The 21,262-nt window shown below is 40.0% G+C and overlaps 1 protein-coding gene and 1 pseudogene across 1 annotated transcript in view; both read left to right on the plus strand.

Annotated features, from left to right (window-relative positions):
- ANO4 (anoctamin 4) overlaps positions 1 to 21,262 on the plus strand; it is a 411,426-nt gene that overhangs the window by 347,237 nt on the left and 42,927 nt on the right. The window contains 3 exon segments of the mRNA XM_017887290.1: positions 12,802 to 12,884; positions 17,118 to 17,258; positions 20,078 to 20,246. Of these exon segments, the coding sequence (XP_017742779.1) occupies positions 12,802 to 12,884; positions 17,118 to 17,258; positions 20,078 to 20,246 (393 nt within the window).
- Positions 441 to 2,919, plus strand: LOC108538941 (sorting nexin-5-like; annotated as a pseudogene).

The raw sequence follows: 21,262 nt of genomic DNA on the forward strand, positions 1-21,262 counted from the left end.
GTTTTGATTGAGTTTCTTAGTCCTGAGTTCTAGTTTGATTGCATTGTGGTCTGAGAGATAGTTTGTTATAATTTCTGTTCTTTTACATTTGCTGAGGAGTGCTTTACTTCCAACTATGTGGTCAATTTTGGAATAAGTGCGATGTGGCGCTGAGAAGAATGTATATTCAATCAGTAGCATTTTTATATGCCAGCAGTGAACAATCTGAAAAAGAAATCAAGAAAGTAATCCCATTTATAATAGCTACAAATACAATCAAATAACTAGGAATTAACCAAAGAAACAAAAGATCTCCACAATGAAAACTATAAAACACTGACAAAAGAAATTGAAGAAGCTTTCTCTAGAGGTGACTTGCTGGGAGAGTGTCCCTGGCTTTGAGTCCCTGTTGCGGCCCTATAGTCAGTGGCCTCCTCCCAGAGCAGAGCAAGGTCAGGCGGCCCCTGCTTGAGTCCTGTGTCGCCATGGCCACTGTTCCTGAGTTGCTGCAGCAGCAGGAGGAGGACCGCAGTAAGCCGAGATCTGTATCTGTGGACGTCAATGTTGATCCCTCGCTTCAGATTGACATACCTGATGCGCTCAGTGAGATAAGGTCATATTTACAGTGCCTACAAAAACCACACTGCCCACATTTCAGAGTCCAGAGTTTTCTGTTACAAGGCAACAAGAAGACTTTGTGTGACTACACAATACTCTTTTTGAAAGAACAGTCTATGCTGGGCTTATTGTGAGTGTTTCAGAAAATCAAATAAGCTAGTTCTTTCTGCCTTATTATTCATTTAGTTTAAAGAGATTTATGTCTACTTTGTGTAATGGATTGTGAAAATTTTCATTTCGTCTACCTACTAGAGTATTTGCTAACTGTTGGTTAAGTGGAAAATATGTGAAGGAACAATATTGCAGCTTTGAGGTAATGCATACAGGCTTACATTATTTATGTTGTAAAGTGGTGTAAACAGTATAATGACTTTAGTCTTATCTGCCTTTAGGTTTGGTTTTTCTCTGGTATGTTCTTTCCAATGTCAGTAGAATTGATTTCTAGGAAACAGCAGTATTGGTAATAGTATGTGATAAGATTTCTCAAAAGTGCTGAAGGAGGCCATGCCTGTAATCCTAGAACTTTGGGAGGCCAAAGTGGGTGGATTAGCTGAGTTCAAGATTTCAAGACCTGCCTGGGCAACATGATGAGACCTTGTCTCTACTAAAAATATAAAAAATTAGCCGGGCATGGTAGCGCATACCTGTAGTCCCAGCTACTGGGGAGGCTGAGGCAGGAGAATCCCTTGAACCTGGGAGGTGGAAGTTGCAGTGAGCCGAGGTTGCACCACTTCACTCCAGCCTGGGTGACGGAGTGAGACTCTGTCTCCCAAAAACAGAAAAGTGGCCAAGGAGGCAGTTTTCAGCCCTTGATCCTTAATTCTTAGCTGCAGGAACAGAGACTTAGCTGATTTTAAAGGAGATTTCCATCCTTTTTGTCCTGCCACACAGACTGAAGAATCTGTCCAAATGACAATTTCTTAATAATTAAACAAAATTAGTACTGAAGCTTATATTTAGATATGTTCTGTTCATTCAAAATTAGAGTCCTTGATTATGCTTTGGGATTAGGAAAAAAATCCTTTGAAATACTAGAGACTTCATAATCTTGATGGCTAATCATTGGTGTTTAGCATTCGTTACACTAGTTTTAGGCCAACATTGAAGCAGTATAGACACTGTTGTGCTCTGAACGATTGTCTGTAATGGATAAACTGGGCAAATGATTGCCATCAAAGTGAATACAGAAAGACACCTCCTTTTAAATGGCCAGAAGAAATAGGGAAGGTTAAGAAAAAACAGGAGTTGACTTTTAAGTAGCCCTATATGAGTGGAGTGGTTGTCTCCTGTGGACCAGCAAGAGTAGAATGAGGCACCAACTAGAAAACATTGCTACTGGGACAAGAGGCTCATGAGTTCCTGCCTCTGCTGCAGATTCTGCCTGCTCCTATGAAGCGTGACTTCGATGGTCCTTGAGAGAAAATGCAGAAACTGGGAGAAGGTGAAGGGTCTATGACCAAAGAAGAATTTGCCAAGATGAAATAAAAACTGCAAGCTGAGTATCTTGCTGTTTTTAAGAAGACTGTGTCCTCCCATGAAGCCTTTCTTTAGTGGCTTTCTTCTCACCCTGTTCTCAGTAAAGTTCACAACTTTCATGTTTTCCTGGAATATGATCAGAATCTAAGTGTTAGGTGGAAAAATACTACAGAGATGTTTGGTGGCTTCTTCAAAAGCGTGGTGAAGGTGCTGATGCAGTCCTTTTTACTAGAGTTAAGGAGGTAGATGACTTCTTTGAGCAAGAGAATAACTTCCTTATTAACTGTTACAATAGGATCAAAGATTCTTGTGTGAAATCTGACAAAATGACCAGATCTCATAAAAATGTTGCCGATGTCTATATCCACACTGCAGCCTGCTTACATAGCCTGGCTTTAGAAGAGCCTGCAGTCATCAAAAAGTATCTATTGAAGGTTGCTGAGCTGTTTGAAAAACTTAGGAAAGTAGAGGGTCGAATCTCATAAGATAAAGATTTAAAGCTAACAGAGTTCCCCCGATTCTACATGCTCAACATCGAGGCTGCTAAGGATCTCTCATACAGATGCACCAAAATCCTCATTGACTATGAGAACTCAAACAAAGCTCTGGATAAGGCCCAGTTTAAAGAGCAAAGACATCAAGTTGGCTGAGGCACACCAGCAGGAGTGCTGCCAGAAATTTGAATAGCTTTCTAAATCTGCAAAAGAAGAACTGATAAATTTCAAACGGAAGAAAGTGGCAGCATTTAGAAAGAACCTAATTGAAATGTCTGAAATGGAAATAAAACATGCAAGGAACAGTGTCTCCCTTTTGCAGAGCTGTATTGACTTGTTCAAGAATAACTGATATGCCTTCATTCTGAAGAAAACAAATGAATGTGAAAGAGAGCCAAGCATCACTTGCACTTAAATCATTACCACGGAAGATTTATTATCTTCAACTTTAGTTTAAAATTATGTGAATAAACATTTTGATTTCTGCAAATCTTAACATTTAACCATGTTGGTTTAAAAATATTATTGCTTGCTAATTGGACATAACTAATTTTTCCTTGTGCATTTAATACCTCTAGGCAGAATCCGAATACTGAGTTCTCTTGTAGTACATCTTTAGTTACTAAGAAAGGGTGTAGGAGACATATGCCTTCTGGAAACAAGTAGAAGCAATCACCTGGCCCATGTCCCTACAAACCCATGAATGTCAGGGAAGTGCCAGTTACAGCAGGTGATTCAGCTACTTGAGGCAAGTAACAGACCTTTCATTCCTCACTGAAAGTGCGGTTTGTGTTTTTGTTTTGTCCACTGTTACTCCCCTGGTAGTCATCTGATGTTTGTACTATAATAGCAGCAAGAAAGTCTCATTTATCTTTATATACTCTTTGCATCTCCTTTTTTTTTTTTTTTTTTTAGTTGAGATATAAATATTTGAGGGGAGAAAAGTATCTATGGGTATATATGGAAACAGATAATGTGGTCTACTTTATAAGATGGCCAGATCTACATTAGGAAAGGTATAAGCTCCCTCCCTAGTGGCCATGGGAAGGGGCAGTGTATGTCTTTGAGCATTTGTTTTTTATAAAGTATATAATAAAATAATAGTGCTACTAAAAAGAAAAAACAAAGAAATTGGAGAGGACACAAAAAATGGAAGAATAGTCCATGTTCATAGATTGGAAGAATCAATATTGTTAAGATGCCCACACGACCCAAAGCAATCTACAGATTCAATGCAATCCCTATAAAAATACCAATTACGTGCTTCACAGAAATAGAAAAAATAATCCTAAAATTTTTGTGGAATCACGAAAGACTCAGAATAGCCAAAGTTATCCTGAGCAAAAACAACAAAACTGGAAGAATCACATTACCTGACCTCAAATTACACTGTAGAGCTATAGTAACCAAAAAAGCCAAGTACTAGCATAAAAAACAGACACGTAGACCAATGGGATAGAATAGAGAGCCCCAAAACAAATCCACACACTTACAGTGAACTCATTTTTGACAAAGGTGCCAAGAATATACATTGGGGAAAAGACTCTTCAATAAATGGTTCTGGAAAAGCTGGATATCCATATGCAGAATAATGAAACTAGACCCTTATCTTTCCCCATATACACAAAAAAATCAGATCAAAATGGATTAAAGAGTTGAATATAAGACCTCGAACTATGAAACTACTAAAAGAAAGCAGTGGGGAACTCTCCAAGACATGAAACTGAGAAGACATTTCTTGAGTAATACCCTACAAGAACAGTCAACCAAAGCATTAAAAATGGACAAATGGGATCACATCATATTAAAAAGCTTCTGCACAGCAAGGGAAACAATCAAAGTGAAGAGACAACCCACAGAATGGGAGAAAATATTTGTAAACTATCAATCTGACAAGGGATTAATAACCAGAATATGTAAGCAGCTCAAACTACTTTGTAGGAAAAAGACCTAATAATACTATTTTAAAATAGGCAAAAAATTGAATAAACATTTCTCAAAAGAAGGCCTACAAATGGCAAACAGGCATATGAAGAGGTGCTCAATATCATTGCTCATCATAGGAATGCAACTCAAAACTACAATGAAATATCATCTCTCCCCAGTTAAAATGGCTTTTATCCAAAAGTCTGGCAACAACAAATTCTGGGAAGGATGTGGAGAAGAGGGAACATTTCTACACTGTTGGTGGGGATATAAATTAGTACAACCACTGTGAAGAAAAGTTTCGAGTCTCCTCACAAACAAAAATAGTGCTACTGTATGATCCAGCAATCTCATTGTCAGGTATATATTCAAAAGAAAGGAAATCAGTATATTGAAGAGATATCTGCACTCCTATGCTTGCTCTAGCACTGTTCACAATAGCCAAGATTTGGAGGCAACCTTAGTGTCCATCAGCAGATGTACGAATAAAGAAAATGTGGCCCTTATACACAATGAAGTACTAGTCAGCCATAAAAAGAAAAAAAGAATGAGATCCTGTCATTTACAACAACATGGATGGAACTGAAAGTCATGTTAAGTGACATAAGCCAAGCACAGAAAGACAAACTTCCCATGTTGTTCTCACTTATTTGTGAGATCCAAAAGTGAAAACAGTTGTACTCATGAAGGTAGAGAATAGAAAGATGGTTACCACAGGCTGGGAAGGATAGTGTGGGGGGGGTGGTGGAGGGGTGAAGGGGAGGGGGGATGGTTAATGAGTACACAAAGAAATAGAATGAATAAGACCTAATACTTGATAGCACGACATGGAGACTATAGTCAATAATAATTTAACTGTACTTTTTAAAGCAACTAAAATAATATAATTGGATTGTTTGTAACACAAAGGATAAATGCTTGAGGGATTAGATACCCAATTTTCCATGATGTGATTATAATGCATTGTGTGCCTGTAGCAGAATATCTCCTGTACCTTATAAATATATATACCTACTATGTACCCACAAAAATGTTTTTTAAAATTGAATTTAAAAAGGTACAGCATTTTAACCCTTCCTTGGAACCTAAGATATGCATCTGAAAGGGGAGTTTTTACTGTGTAAATCTGTCTAAATGCCTTAGTAACATGATGAATGGTACAGTGTTTTTTCCTCCCTATTTGCAGAATATTAATCCTTGCTTTGTTTCCCAGAAAAACCCTGTATTAGTTAGGATGAGTAAAGTTAGCTGCTATAATACACAAACATCACAACCTGGTGTTTGATAGAGCCCAGTCAGATGTTCCTGGTTGGCAGATGGTTTTCCTTATGATCATTCATATGGGTGGATGAGTTCCTTCCATCTTGTGGCTGCATGCCCTTCTGGATCTTCAGCATTCTCTATTCATTCAGCTAAAGTATAAAGGGAGCAGAGGGAAGATATACCTACTTCTTAAATCTTTGTCCAAAAATGACATATATCACTTCTTACTTTCCATCAGCCTAAACTTGGTTTGTGGACACATCTGAGATAAAGACTGCAAAAATATAATCGAACTATGATGAGGAGGCTAAGAAATCATTTTGGTAAATATATAGCAGCCTGCCACAAATTTATTTGAAATTGATAATAATTGTTCTATTTCAGAAAATACCGTAAAACCCTAGAAGAAAACCTAGGCAATACCATTCAGGACATAGGCATGGGCAAAGACTTCATGACTAAAACACCAAAAGCAATGGCAACAAAAGTCAAAATTTATAAGTGGGATCTAATTAAAGAGCTTCTGCATAGCAAAAGAAACTACCATCAGAGTGAACAGGCAGCCTACAGAATGGGAGAAAATTTTTGCAATCTACCCAACTGACAAAAGGCTAATATCATATCCGGAATCTACAAAGAACTTAAACAAATTTAGAAGAAGAAGAAAAAAAAACCCATCAAAACGTGGGCAAAGGATACAAAAAGACACTCTCAAAATAAGACATTTATGCAGCCAACAGACACATGAAAAAATGCTCATCAATCACTGGCCAGCAGACGAATGCAAATCAAAACCACAATGAGATACCATCTCACAACAATTAGAATGGCGATCATTAAAAAGTCAGGAAACAACAGATGCTGGAGAGAACGTGGAGAAAAAGGAAAGCTTTTACACTGTTCAACCGTTGTGGAAGACAGTGTGGTGATTCCTCAAGGATCTAGAACTAGAAATACCATATGACCCAGTGGTCCCATTACTGAGTATATACCCAAAAGATTACAAATCATGCTACTATAAAGACACATGCACACGTATGTTTATTGTGGCACTATTCACAATAGCAAAGACTTGGAACCAACCCAAATGTTCATCAATGATAGACTGGATTAAGAAAATGTGGCACATATACACCATGGAATACTATGCAGCCATAAAAAAGGATGAATTCATGTCCTTTACAGGGACATGGATGAAGCTGGAAACCATCATTCTCAGCAAACTATCACAAGGACAGAAAACCAAACACTGCATGTTCTCACTCATAGGTGGGAATTGAACAATGAGAACACTTGGACACAGGGCAGGGAATATCACACCCCAAGGCCTGTCGTGGGGTGAGGGGCAGGGGGAGGGATAGCATTAGGAGAAATACCTAATGTAAATGACGAGTTAATGAGTACAGCAAACCAACATGGCACATGTATACCTATGTAACAAACCTGCACGTTGTGCACATGTACCCTAGAACTTAAAGTATAATTTTAAAAAAAGAAGAAAATAATAGGGTGTGGACTGAAGAACATTCAGTCCTGTCCCTTTTGTGTCCGTGATGGGCTTCATGAGACACCGTTCTCAACGGTCTGTGATTCTGAGCCAAGAGTGTCCCAGTATCTGAACACTAACCTACCTGAACACTACCCCTGATCCTACCTTTACTTAGAGAGTAGAATCCTCGGATTTTCCTATTATGTCCACTAACGTTGTAAGAAAATTGCTATTTCGGACTGGCATTAACACCTCAGGTGAACTTTATTTGTGAGTAGGTTTTATTTTATTTTATTTGTGAGTAGGTAGGTACATGGTGAAGGTGAAGGTAGAAAATGGAGCGGAAAAAACATGTGAAACTCTGTCTTGTAAATACAATTAATCGAGTGTCGGATGTTGTGGCTTGAGAGTGTCCTTCTCTAAGATCTGTGAGGGAAATGGTAGACAGGTTGTTTCAGCTTCATGCCTTCAATGCAATGTCTCAGTGACCAGGTGACTTCGTCTCCGTTAAGGTAAAGTGCCTGTGTTCGTTAAGATAAGGTTAGGTCACTGTAGCCCAAAGGCCTAACATCATTCAGTGGCATTAAAAAACACAGAAATTAATTTCTATCGTATATAAAAGTATGACGTGAGCATTCCAGGCTGGCAGACAACTCCACTATACATGATCACTCAGGGACTCATGTTCCTACAAAAGAGCTGTTTTCCCATACCCCCAGACCTTGTCATCACTTTCACAGTCTCACTGGGTCACCTCGGTTCTACCCATCCACAAGGGGAAAGTGGATATGGAAAATGCATCCCGCGATGTTTTAAGAAGTCAACAGGCTAGTACGACACATCATATCACCTGTGCTCATATGTCACTGCTGAGAACTATCCTTTGGTCACATCTAATGCAAGGGTATCTGGGAAATACAATAAATATAGGCAACCATATTCTCAGCAACAATCATTTTATTGTGGAGGAAAGAAAGAAAGAATCTTAGAGGACAGTCGGTAGTCTCTGCCACAGGGTCCACACAACCAAATAATGGGAGTGATAGTTAGAACAGAATCACGCTTTTATTGCAAGACAAAGGAGAAGCATAGGAAGTTTCAAACTTTGATATTATTATGAAGTTATTTAATAGGCCCTGGTATGTAAGGCATTCAGAAAATATAGCTGCATATTCTTCAAATTCATATCTTAATTTCTTATAAGCATATGAAAATATTTAGAAAATTTAGTATAGTTTTCCACATTTGCTTTCATTCTCAGGACAGCATTTCCTTTATGCATTTACTGAGCCTCTCTGTGTGCCAGTTGCTGTGCTAGACTCTGAAGGTATAAAGACAACTAAGATACAGCTCTGCTCTCAGGAAGTCCACAGACTAGTCAGAGATATGATCCAGGTTTGGGTTTGTATTGGTTTTGTTTTTACAGTGCTGAATGGTGTGATTAGTGCTGACCTAGAGTTGTGTGCACAACTCAGCATGGGTGCACAGGGATGATTCAGGGGGTGTAGTTACAGAACACACGGGGCTAAACCTGAAAGTGGGGGTGGGAGTTGACCAGATGGACCTAAATAGGAAAAAACATTACTAGCTAAGGAAATGGTGTGGGCAAAACTGAGAAAGTATAAAACAGCTCATGTGTGGAAGTGTTATGAGTTAGCCTGGAGTCTGAGGTGCGTCAGGGCAGAGCAAGTTGGGCTTATGAGCTTTGCATCCTGAGCTGCTAACAGATTTTATTCTACAGGCGATGTGGCTCCAGTGATTCCCAGGACACCTGGTTGGATCTGGATTTAGAGAAATCATTAGCAACGTAAAATGATAGATTGGAATCTAAGGAGTTCAAAATGCCAGCAGTAAGGCTAAGTGTGCTGATGCTTTAGCTGAGAAAATTCTTGTGGAAAGAGTTCCATGTACCAAAAGAAAAAAAAACCTTGACAAAACTCTTAGGAATTTCATCTTTGGAGAATAAAGCCATAAAAGAAATACACTTTTTAATCAAACTTGTGGTGCCAGGTAGTATAAGAGAAATATATGTGTGTGTATATATACACACGTACACACACACACATATATATTTATATAAAACATAAAGATAGATATATGTACATAACAAAAATATGTATAGCATAAACCAGCTTTGAAGGAGACAAGAAAGTGTGAACTCATGACATAAGACAGTGTATAACTAGGCACACTGAAAGTGCAGGGGCTCCCAAGGCTGTGAGTATTCAGAGGAGGGAGTTTAAACCATGGCGTAATGAGGGATTGGAACTTTGCCTTGAAAAGAGACCACATGTCTTGGTTTGATTACCTTTCATAGGTACAGATAGAAGCAGATTCTTCTTCCTCAGATGAATGGTCATTTCATACAAAAACACCGACAAGGGAATGACAGTTGCACAAGCAGCTAATTTCTTCTTCTCTTCCTCTTGAGTACTATAATGGAAGAAGGGAGAGGATTACTAGCCAAAGAAGGGAATATTATAGTGTGAATATTTATGTCCCCCAAAATTCATATGTTGAAATCCTATTCTTTAAGGTGAAGGTGTTAGTAAGGGGGGCCTCTGGAAAGTGATTAGGGCATGAGAGCAAAGCCCTCATGGTTGGATTATTGTACTTATAAAAGAGACCCCAGAGAGCTAGCTACGTCTCCCACTGTGTAAGGGCACAGCTGGCGGGTACCATCTATGAGCCAGAAAGCGACCCTCACCAGACACCAAATCTGCTGGTGCCTTGATCTTGGATTTTGCAGTCTCCAGACCAGTGAGAAATAAATTTCTATTGTTTATAAGCTACCCAGTTTATGGTATTTTGTTACAGCAGCCTGAACAGACCAACACAGGGAATTAATGGTTAGAATCTCTGTGTCCTCCAGGCAGGATTCAGCAGGAATCCTGAGGAAGGGTGATGAACTAATTGTGACAGCCACTGGCTCATCTTAGAAGTCACTTCCCTCAGATGAGAACCATAGAGGGTTGATAGGGCTTAGTGAGAGCAGCAGCTGCCAGTAAGACAGACTGGATGTGAATCCTGTGGCCTGAGGCTGTCCCAGAATGGTCCCTCATCAAGTGTCTTTGTGCCCATGGGGGTACCTTCCGAATTTTTATGGAAAATAGTCACATATTCAGGAGCTGGGCCACTTGTCTCTTCAAGGACAGGGAAACTCTAGAGACCAAGGAGGGAAAGTCTTTATAAAGTGGCATTTGCTTGAGGGGCTAGAGGACCTGAGAAAGGAAAGACCCCAGGGACTCTGTGCAAAGACAGTTTGGTGAGGCACAGGGCAAGCGTGCAGAAAAGAGTTAATACAGCAGGCCTGCTTTAGAAAGGCCTGCTTGCAAGGGTGGCCCTTGGCTGGTATCTGGGAACTTGGCTTTCAAGACAGTTTCCACCACCCTGACTGCTAAGAATAACTCGTGATGCATAAACTACATGTGCAAACAATACAATTTATGCTTTCTTCCTAGAACTCTGGAATTTTAGTACGTGCTAGGCAGCTGGTGCCTATGTGAACAGCCCCCAATAAAAACCCTGGGCACTGAGTTTCTAACCAGCTTCCCTGTTAAACTGCATTTCACATGCGTTGTCACAGCTCGTTGCGGAGGAATTAAGTACATCCTGTGTGACTTCACTGGAAGACAACTCTTGGAAGCTTGTCCTGTTTCCTCTCTACTTTGCTCCATGCACCTTTTCCCTTTGCAGATTTTGCTTTATAGTGTTTCATTGTAATAAATCTTAGCCATCAGTACAACTGTATTCTGTGTCCTGTGAATCTTCCTAGTAAATCAAACCTGGGGATGGCTTTGGGGATCCCTGAGACAGCCAGACTCACTGGAAGGACTCCAGTCGAAAACAGCTGCTCAGCCTTGACACAAATAAACACATATATTTGTTTTAATTTCTATCTTCCAGAATAAGACATTTGATTATTTTAGGTGTATCTTCCTTAATAACTGTAACTACTCAGAATCTTTCAGATTTTAGAAAGGTACTGAATATACCATATATTATTAAATGTCCCAGGAGGCCTGGGTACTACATACTAATGTACTCAAATACATTTGTATGGCTGCTTTTAATACATGAAAAGTCTCACTAAGGGTAATAAATAGAGGTTATATGTAGCCTCACATATAACCTCTAGGTCAGGGCTCACCACCAGATGAGTTTGTGTCAAACTCAGGGGAAAAGCACTTAAAATTTTAGGGCATTTTGAATTTTGGCATTGCAGATAAGGGATTGTGGACCTGTATTACCCTCCTTCTTTTGCTTATCCAGAAATTAAGGCTTTGAAAAGTTAATTGATTTGCCAACAGTAGCACAGCTTGTATCTGATCTGGATTTCAAATTTAGGACTGTCTAGGCTGCATGCCCAAGAACTCTTATCTGTCACTCTGTACTGTCTTTCTAGCTACTTATTTTAAGAATATGTCTTCAGTGTCTGAATACTACTAAGGAGGAGGTAATGTGTGAACAAGGGAGAATAGAAAAGAAGAAAGTAATTATATTTTTTGACATGGCCATGTGCATATTTACTTTCCTTCATGAAATGGATTCCTAATATCTAATTTATTTCTACCTTCTGTAAGTCTAACTGCATGACAAGGCCCATAAGAGAAATATCCAACCATTCTCTCTCCTAGGGTATGTCTGTTATATCCTTATAGTCATTCTCAGAGTAAGTGTGAGTGAGGGAGTGTGTGTATGCGTGTGTGTGTGTGTGTGCCCCTGCATTTGCATTGTGCCTTCCAAGACAGCAGGAGTGTGTCTTGTGTCTTATTCTCTCTCTCTCTCTCTCTCTCTCACTTTTATTGCATGATGCTCAATAATTCATTTAAGTTGATATGCTTTTATGGAATTGAGTAGAACATTATCTTGGCTGAATGAAGATAACTCCCAGATTTCTCTGCATGGGGAGGCCAGCCACCTCCCACTTACTGGAGAAAGTTCTTAATAGACTTACCCACTTTTATCCTCACTGTGGCAACAAAGAGATGGTTTGGAGAAAAGAGAAACAACAGGACTCCTTCCAATAAAACGGGAAAATATATTTTACATAGGTATTTGCTGTGAGGAGGATTTGAAGGGACAGGAAGTCACTATCAATTACATGTGAACTGTCAAGTTTCATTTTGACTTTTCTGCTCCTACCTGCCTCTCACTTTAAAAAATAAGGGCTTGCTTACCCATGTTTAGGCAATAGAAAAAATAAAAATAAATGCTGTATCAATTAGATAGATGTCGGTAATCCAGTTTTCTGAATCCTGACATCCCAGAATGTAAGAATTTGTCATTCTATTAAGTCTGTTCTGCCTCAACTTGTAAATCAGCTTAATTTAATTCTAAGTGAAATCTCTCATTTTTCATTATGTCTGACACAAGCTTAGTAATTCTCAGAAAGTAGTCCTTGTGAAATGAAGTTTAGCTGGAAATTCTGATATTCGAGGATGCTTACACTAACAACTGTCATTCTTGGCAATGGCTTCATTATTCAGTGACACAGTTAAGAGTCTTGTTTTACTTTTATTCAAAAATGTCTTTGTCTTTCTCTGCTTGTTCCAGCAACAGTTTTCCTGGAGTTTTGGAAAAGACGGCGAGCAGTAATTGCTTATGACTGGGATTTGATAGACTGGGAAGAAGAGGAGGTTTGTATCATTTACCTCAGAATATTTTAAAAAGCAAATCACCCAGAACCACACGACCCCTCCGAATCATCACTCTCTGTTCTGTGACGGAAGTTAGGTGTGCTCATAAAGCATTTTCAATTGCCTTTTGAGAAAATGTCAAGCAGTATAAAAAGGGACTGACAATGTTTTAAAATTTTTGATTCCTTAGTGGAATCAAATCCCTTGATTAAGTGAAGAATTCCACTTGTAGGTAGAGGAACCAGAAGAATTGGTGGTGTAGTTGTTTTGTTTTGTTTTCATTTTCTTAAAAATCATCCTTTTTTCTTTAACTTCAGCAGAAAAAGAGCATTCATTTGACATCTCCAGGTACATGGAAGCAATTCTTCCAAGAGAATTACCCCAAGGCAGTGCATCTGTGAGCAGCACCCAGGACAGTGCCCGGGTGTGCACAGGCTCTGAAGTATGATATCAAGTGTTCAGTGCTGAGGAGAATCCACTCTGAAGCGGCCACCTTATGAGACGTGGCTAAATGGACGGCCAGCTCTCGACAAAACTGCCAAGGAGAGCCAGACTCAGTCCCATCACTCTCCCTTAGCGTCTTCTAGGCCAGTCCATCGTGCTCCTCTGACCTGTCTGGTTCTGATACTCTCTTCTTGCTCCCATTCCTGTTGGAAGTCTCAAGTACCCACACGGGGCGTGGTCACCACGGTCCCCTCTTAGATCCTGCTTCCCCTGACAGTTGGTCCAGGCCTCAGCCCTGCTCTCCTCCCTCTCGTTCATTATCTCTTACCCCTCCTGAGTCTCATTTCCTCAGAGCCTTGCTGTGTCAGTAAATCAGATAAACTACTCATATATGTGTAATGTGATCATGGCTATTAATGTGTTTTCCTTGAAGGGAACACATGTGTATATTTTCATGTTTCAAAAGGAATCTTTCAGAAATATGAATGATGTGAATTTTAGCCCTGTGGTAGGCTTGGTGGGGGAAGTAATTTTGAGAGGTATTTTTGTTGTTGTTTGTTTTCTTCAAACTATGCCTCCTGAATGGCTGCCTGTCCCCCTTTTCCCATGAACATGTTTGGGTAGTTTTTTGGTTTGGTTTGGTTTGGTTTTGAATGTATTTAAGGTGTACAACAGGAGGTTTTGATACATGATACTGGGATTTTCAGCAATCCTTGTTCTCCTGATAAGGCTTTCTCTCATGTTTTTATAAATATTCTCCAGGCCAGGTGCAGTGACTCATGCCTGTAATCCCAGCACTTTGGGAGGCCAAGGCGGGGGTACCACTTCAGGCCAGGAGGAGGATTTGAGGATACCTTATAGATGGCCATCTTCTCCCTGTGTCTTTAGGCCAGGAGTTCGAGACCAGCCTGGCCAATATGGTGAAACCCCATCGCTACTAAAAACACAAAAATTAGCTAGGTGTGGTGGCACACACCTGTGATCCCAGCTACTTGGGAGGTTGAGGCACAAGAATTGCTTGAACCCAGAAGGCGGAGATTGCAGTAAGCCAAGATTACACCACTGCACTCCAGCCTGAGTGACAGAGTGAGACCCTGTCTCAAATAAATATATGTGTGTGTGTGTGTATATATATACACACACATTTTTTCTAGGTTCTAGGTATGTGTGTGTGTATATATATATTCTAGGTTTGAAGAAGCTTCCCAGGCTATGACACCTATTGGTAGCAGCAGGGCTGCATTCAGAACTTCCTCTTATGTGGTGCCATTCTACTGTTTCTGGTTACATGTGTTCATGGGAACAGTTCCCAGTGGGATGGAAAATGTTTTTTCCTGGAAGTCACCTTGGGCAATTTACTTCACCTTTGGACTTTAAAAATCTCTAATGAAAAGAAGTGGGACTAAATTTTCCCCTTCTAGCTGTAAAGTGTGGCCCTATTTGAGTAACTTTGACCAAACCAGTCTACAATCATTGTTGGCATTTGTGATGGGCCCCTGATGTGGGCACCCTTCTGGGGAACGTATGTATCCCTTACAAGTCTGGAGCCTTCTGTCTTCCCAGTCCCTGATAAAAAGTGCGGAGTGCTGAATTATCCTCTCACTCTGCATACCTTTGTACAGGAGCCTACGTACGTAGCCGTTCCCAGCTTGGGATTCCTTGTGGAAATGCCTCACTTCTAGCCCATGGTTTCCACCTTATTGTGCAGAAAAACCCAGACTCGCTGCAGACCTTCTGGGGCAACCTTGCACATTAGTTTGTCAGGGCTGCCATAACAAAGTACCACAGACTGGGTGGCTTCGACAATAGAAACTTACATGCTCACAGTTCCGGAGGCTAGAAGTACAAGCCAAGGTGTCAACAGGGTTGGTTCTTTCTGAGAACCATCAGGGAAGGATCTGTTCTAGGCCTCTCTTCTTGGCTTATAGATGGCTATCTTCTCCCTGTGTCTTCACATCGTCTTCCTCCTGGGTGTCTCTGTGTCCAAATTTCCTCTTCTTATAAAGACGCCAGTCATATTGGAGTAGGATCCATCCTAATGACTTCATTTGAACTTAATTATCTCTATAAAAAAGCCTGTTTCCACATATAGTTACATTCAGTACTGGGGGTTAGGACTTCAGCAGATAAATTTGGGGGAAGCAGGACACAATTTGGCCTATAACACCCAGTGATATGGCTTGGCTGTGTCCCCACCCAAATCTCATCTTTAGTTGTAGCTCCCATAATCCCCATGTGTTGGGGGATGGACCTGCTGGGAGGTAATTGAATCACAGGGGTGGGTTTTTCCTGTGCTGTTCTCATGATAGTGAATACGTCTCATGAGATCTGATGGTTTTATAAGGGGGACATCCCCTGCACATGCTCCCTCTTGCCTGCCGCCATGTAAGATGTGTCTTTGCTCCTCCTTCGCCTTTCACCATGACTGTGAGGCCTCCCCAGCCATGTGGAACTGTGAGTCCATTAACCCTCTTTTTCTTTATAACTTACCGAGTCTCGGGTATTTCTTCATAGCAGTATGAAAATGGACGGAAACATCTAGGAACACAGCCATGATTGACCGCAGTTCTCAGATGACTAGCTCAAGGGCTCTTGATAACACTTAACGGCCTAATAAATTGGAAATTTCCCAAAGAAGCAGAAGATTCTGGGTCTGCTATGTTTATCTCCTCAAGTGTAACTGCCTAAAATGAGTGAAAGACAGAGCCTGCTCCTAATGTATCTCCTGCTGATCTTACCCGTGATCTGCCCCTAAGGGAAGTCCAGCCTTAGGCTAATTCAGTGGCAGGAGCCAGGCTGAGCCATGTGAAGGCCACCCTTCACGCTACATGGGCAGGCGGCTACCAAACTGGGCTCACTCACCGTGACCTCTCTTCTGTCAGCTCGTTCCTTGCTTTCTGTCAGTACCTTCATCCGAATCTTGACCATTTCTGCCTGGATTAACTCAATCTTCATTTCAGCAGAGTTTCTGCTCATTTGCCATCCTCTCCCGAAACTCTCAAACATAATACATGCTTAATTAACGGGAACCACATCAGTGTCCCCTCTTGCTGATTGCTTTTCCTAATCCCATAATTACTTTTAGTTAGAAGCTTTTCACATTCGGAAGGCTCAGCTAAATGAATAAAATCTCAGTTTGATTTAGAATTGGAGGAACCTTGATTTCAACTGGTTTTGAAAGGTGCTTACATTGTTTTCAATTAAGAATTAAGAATATATCTAAAGTCTATCGGTTAAAGATGAATGACTCCTATAGGAACTTATTAAAAGTAGATTCACCATGTTTTAGTGAACTAAATATAAAATGCAAAAAAAGAATTGCAGGAGAAAACTAAGAATTATTTTGTCATTATAACTTACAAAATGGATTTTGAACATTTTCCTGTAGAGAAGGCTTCTTTGTCCTGGTGTTTCTTATCACTCTCTGGTAATAAAAGTAAAAGCTTATTAGTTGTTCCAAACTATTAGGACAAAACAACTTGTCCCTTTTAAAATACCATTCTCAGGGTTTTTTTTCTTCAAGCATAGTTTTATAAGATAACAGATAAATGTAACTGTTAGTCCAAATTTCTTTGCTTTTGATGATAGTAAATCTTGATCTTCACTCTAGATTTTCTTCAAGTGGCCAATTTTCAAACATTTAAGCCTGGGCACCCAAGTCGACTTCATTGGTTGACTAATTAGTGTGGCAGCTGTTGACTCTGTTTTATGGTGGGGTAAAATGATATTTCTTTTCTTACCGTGTTTGCATCTCTTTAGTGCATTAAAATGTGTCTGCTTGTCCTTTAGGAAGAAATACGACCCCAGTTTGAAGCCAAGTATTCCAAGAAAGAGCGGATGAATCCAATTTCTGGAAAGCCAGAACCTTATCAAGCATTTACAGATAAATGCAGCAGACTTATCGTTTCTGCATCTGGAATATTTTTTATGGTTTGAAACTTTAAAAAAAATTTGTTTCATAAAGTACAAACCTATAGCATAATAGCAGTAATCATACTGGGCATTTGCATAGTTCTACAAAATATTTTTGCACTTTGTTATTTATTCCTCACAGTAACTTTGTTTGGTGGTCAGGGATGGCGTTGCTATCCCCATATTGCAGATGGAACAACTGAGACTCCAACAGGTTATGGGACTTGCCCAAGGTCAGCCAGTAAGTAGCTAAGAGCTGAGACCCTCTAATCTGATGTTCTTTCCTCTTGCCATATTCTACTATGTGATGCTGAAAGAAGTAAAAAAATGTGAGACAGGATCTACAGCAGTGTTTTTCAAACTTTTCACCATGCCTATATATAAGAAATATATTCTCTGTCATAACCCCGAATATGCCAAGCAAATAGATGTATAAAACAGTGTAAGTAAAACAGTGCTCACCTTTATAATATGCATAAGCTTTGATTTTGTTTTATTATAGTATATTTTTAATGACAGATTAGTCTCCTAAAATTAGTTTCCTGACTCACTAATGATCATGTCAGTTTGAAAACAGACCTGAATTTTAGCTTTTCCTAAAATCTGTCTTAGTAATGACGTTTAACACAGTTAATTTAACTTTAACACTGTTAATTACTGTACAAAACATATGCAGATGTTTCTAAAATGTCATTTTAGAAAAATAAAGGACTATTAGGATCCTCCTTTCCTTTTTTCAAATGATGAGTATGTAAATATATGCCTAGACCATTAGAGTAGGAAGGACAAGACTATAGCAAATCCAGACAGTCTACTCCCTTTTGCCAGTGAAGAAACTGGGGAGATGAAGGGCTGGGCAGCTTACCCAGACTCTTTGGCTCGGGCCAAGAATCAAATCCATGCCTGTCTACAGATACTGCTTTTAAGCATTTGTGTCATGCTTTTCCTTCTATGTACATATTCATATTTATTGTATTGTTTCTTACAAACACTCATAGACGTAGATTAAGCTTTCCTGTTCTATGAATGGGGAATCTGGAACACAGGAGGCTGGAGCTATGGAGAGGACAAGCTTGCCCAAGGTCACACTGCTGGGTGAGAGCTGAGCTAAGGCTCTGATCTGTCCTCTGACTTTGAATCCAGCCAGCTGTCCATCCTACCTCATTGGCATCCTTGTCTGAATTTCAGTGTAGCTTTCCCCTGTCTCCTGATTAACAGCACTACAATTAAGGTCTGGACAGGTTTTTGTTTATTTTATTGTTCTTTTGACCAGTCTGAGCTAGGACTTGTACTTGAGCTTTTAGAACATATTTCCCTTAAAAGTAAGCAGAAAATAAATTTTGTGCAAAACAGGAATACTTTTGTGAAAAAAGGAATCTCTAAATCAGCAGAGGCCTTCCTGAGGCCTGGCTTCAAGGTCTAGCCTTTGATAATTAAGTGGGTTAAGGTCTCTAAGACATGTTAATATTAGGTGAATCACCTAATGAAAGTCGCAAAACTTTTTGGAGTCTCAGATTTGCATTAAAGTCGGCCCTATGTGTTCTGTGGGTTCCGCATTTATGAATTCAACTGACCACAGATGGAAATTGTTTTTAAAAAAGGTTGGTTGTAGCTGTACTGAACATGTCACTTATTTCCTAAACAATACAGTATAACTATTTACATAACATTTACATTGTATCAGGTATTATAAGTAATCTAGAGATTATTTAAAGTATATGGGAGGTTGTGTACAGGTTATATGCAAATACTACACTATTTTATAGAAGGAACTTGAGCATCTGGATTTTGGTATCATGGTATTGGGAGGTGGTCCTGGGCCAATCCCTCATGAGGATACTGAGGGACAACTGCATGTCATAGAGAAAGAAGATATGTTGTATTGTTCTCAAATGCCATGAAATCTTCAGGGAAACATGCTTCAGTCTGTGTGAATATCAGATTAACAAGATATGTACCTATCACACGGTTCACTCAAAAGCAAATAACTGAGCACTTACTATGCACCTGTAATTATGCTAAGGTGCTGTAGAAACCATGTGAGCAAAACAAACTCCTTCCCTGCCCTCATGGAGCTTACTTTCTGGAAGGGGAGACTAAGAATAGTCAAACTGATTGTTAGAAATTATAAGTAGTATCCTGAAAAAAGATGTACCCATATGGTATGGGTACCATATGACAACACTAACAACAAATAGTCTGGGAGTCATGAAGAGCTTTTATTATGAAGTGGTGTTTGAGCTGAGAAGTGAGGAAGGATGAGTAGGTGTTAACTAGGCCGTGTGTGTGTGTGTGTGTGTGTGTGTGTGTGTGTGTATGTGTATGTGTGTGTTCAGCAAGAGATTGGGATAGTCTTGATGATTGAGAGTGCTTAACCCGTTTGATGTAATGAGAGAAGCTGTGGGGACCACAGAGGAAGGAAGAATGGTGCCCAAAGGGGCTAGAGAGGGTCTTGCAGGCTGCATAAAGGTTTTGCTTTTATCCTAGAGTAACAGGAAACCAATAATTTTAAACCAAAAAGTGACATGATAGGATTTCCATATGAATATTTGTCCATCTGCTTAGTGTATATTCTGCATTAAAAAGTGTTACCCCATAGCTTACATAGATTCTCAACTTTCAAGCAATGCAGTTCTTTTATTTTAATAAGAAAGAAAATAGAAAAAGACAAGAGAAAGTATTAACCACAATGAAAAGTGTATATTTGATTGTGGTCTCTTGAGCAGTACTGCCATGGCGTTACTTCCTTTTCCTATCAGAGGATGTTCCAAGAATGTGAATCCTCTTCCTGTAACATTCCACCAAGGGGTTCACTGGGTGTCTTGTCTTCCTGCCAGATCTGCGTGGTGATTGCTGCCGTGTTCGGGATCGTCATTTACCGGGTGGTGACTGTCAGCACTTTCGCTGCCTTTAAGTGGGCGTTAATCAGGAATAACTCTCAGGTTGCAACCACAGGGACTGCTGTGTGCATCAACTTTTGTATCATTATGTTGCTGAACGTGGTAAGTGAGCTGCAGTGGCTAACCAAATGGATCAAAATGTGTGGGCTGCAAGTGGTAGATTTCTTCTGTTGCTAAAGGGGATCTGGCCTCAGAGAGGTGGGCCATTCCATAGCACTGATGTCCTGGCAGCAAAGTGCCTGGCATGAAGATGCACTTGGGTCTGGGTGCTTATTCAAATCTAGACTCCAGGATTTTCTGCAGTATAAGATTGGGCAAAGCACATAACCTCTCTGAACATTAGTTCCCTTATTTATCCAATAAGATAATATTGTATACTCCTTAAGTAAATTTACAGAAAGAATTTAGAACACTCAGAACCTGTGACACAGCTTTGCAATGTTGGTTCCCGTTTCTTTTTGATTATCAGTGATAGGAGGATACACAGTATTCAAAGCATTCCTGGCTAGGTACAGGGGCTCATGCATATAATACCAGCATTTTGGGAGACTGAGGTCACAGGATCGTTTGAGCCCAGGAGTTCAAGACCAGCCTGGGTAACATAGTAGCACCTTGTCTCTACAAAAAAAAAAACTTAATTAGCTGGTCATGGTGGTGCGCTCCTGTAGTCTCAGCTGCTTTGTGGGACTGAGGTGGGAAGATCACTTGGTTCAGGAAAGTGAAGGCTTCAGTGAGCAGTGACAGGGCCACTGCACTCAGCCTGGGTGACAGAGGGAGACCCTGTCTCAAAAAAAACACAAAAACAAACAAAAACCAAAGCGTTCCTTGATATAACCCTGCAAGGAAACCCTCAAGCTGGTACATATTGCTTTTGTTGATTTCCAGGCTTTTTCAGATAGCATGTTTCAGCCCAGATTTCTTTCCTGAATCCCCACACTCACATGTTAAACTGCCTACTTGACCATCTCGACCTAACACTTTCTTTTTTTTTTATTTTATTTTTATTTTTATTAATTTTTCTTATTATACTTTTAAGTTCTAGGGTACATGTGCATAACGTGCAGGTTTGTTACATATGTATACTTGTGCCATGTTGGTGTGCTGCACCCATCATCTCGTCAG

The sequence above is a fragment of the Rhinopithecus bieti genome, unplaced genomic scaffold, assembly GCF_001698545.2.
Source record: "Rhinopithecus bieti isolate Rb0 unplaced genomic scaffold, ASM169854v2 scaffold_15133, whole genome shotgun sequence".
In the NCBI taxonomy this organism is placed as follows: domain Eukaryota; kingdom Metazoa; phylum Chordata; class Mammalia; order Primates; family Cercopithecidae; genus Rhinopithecus; species Rhinopithecus bieti.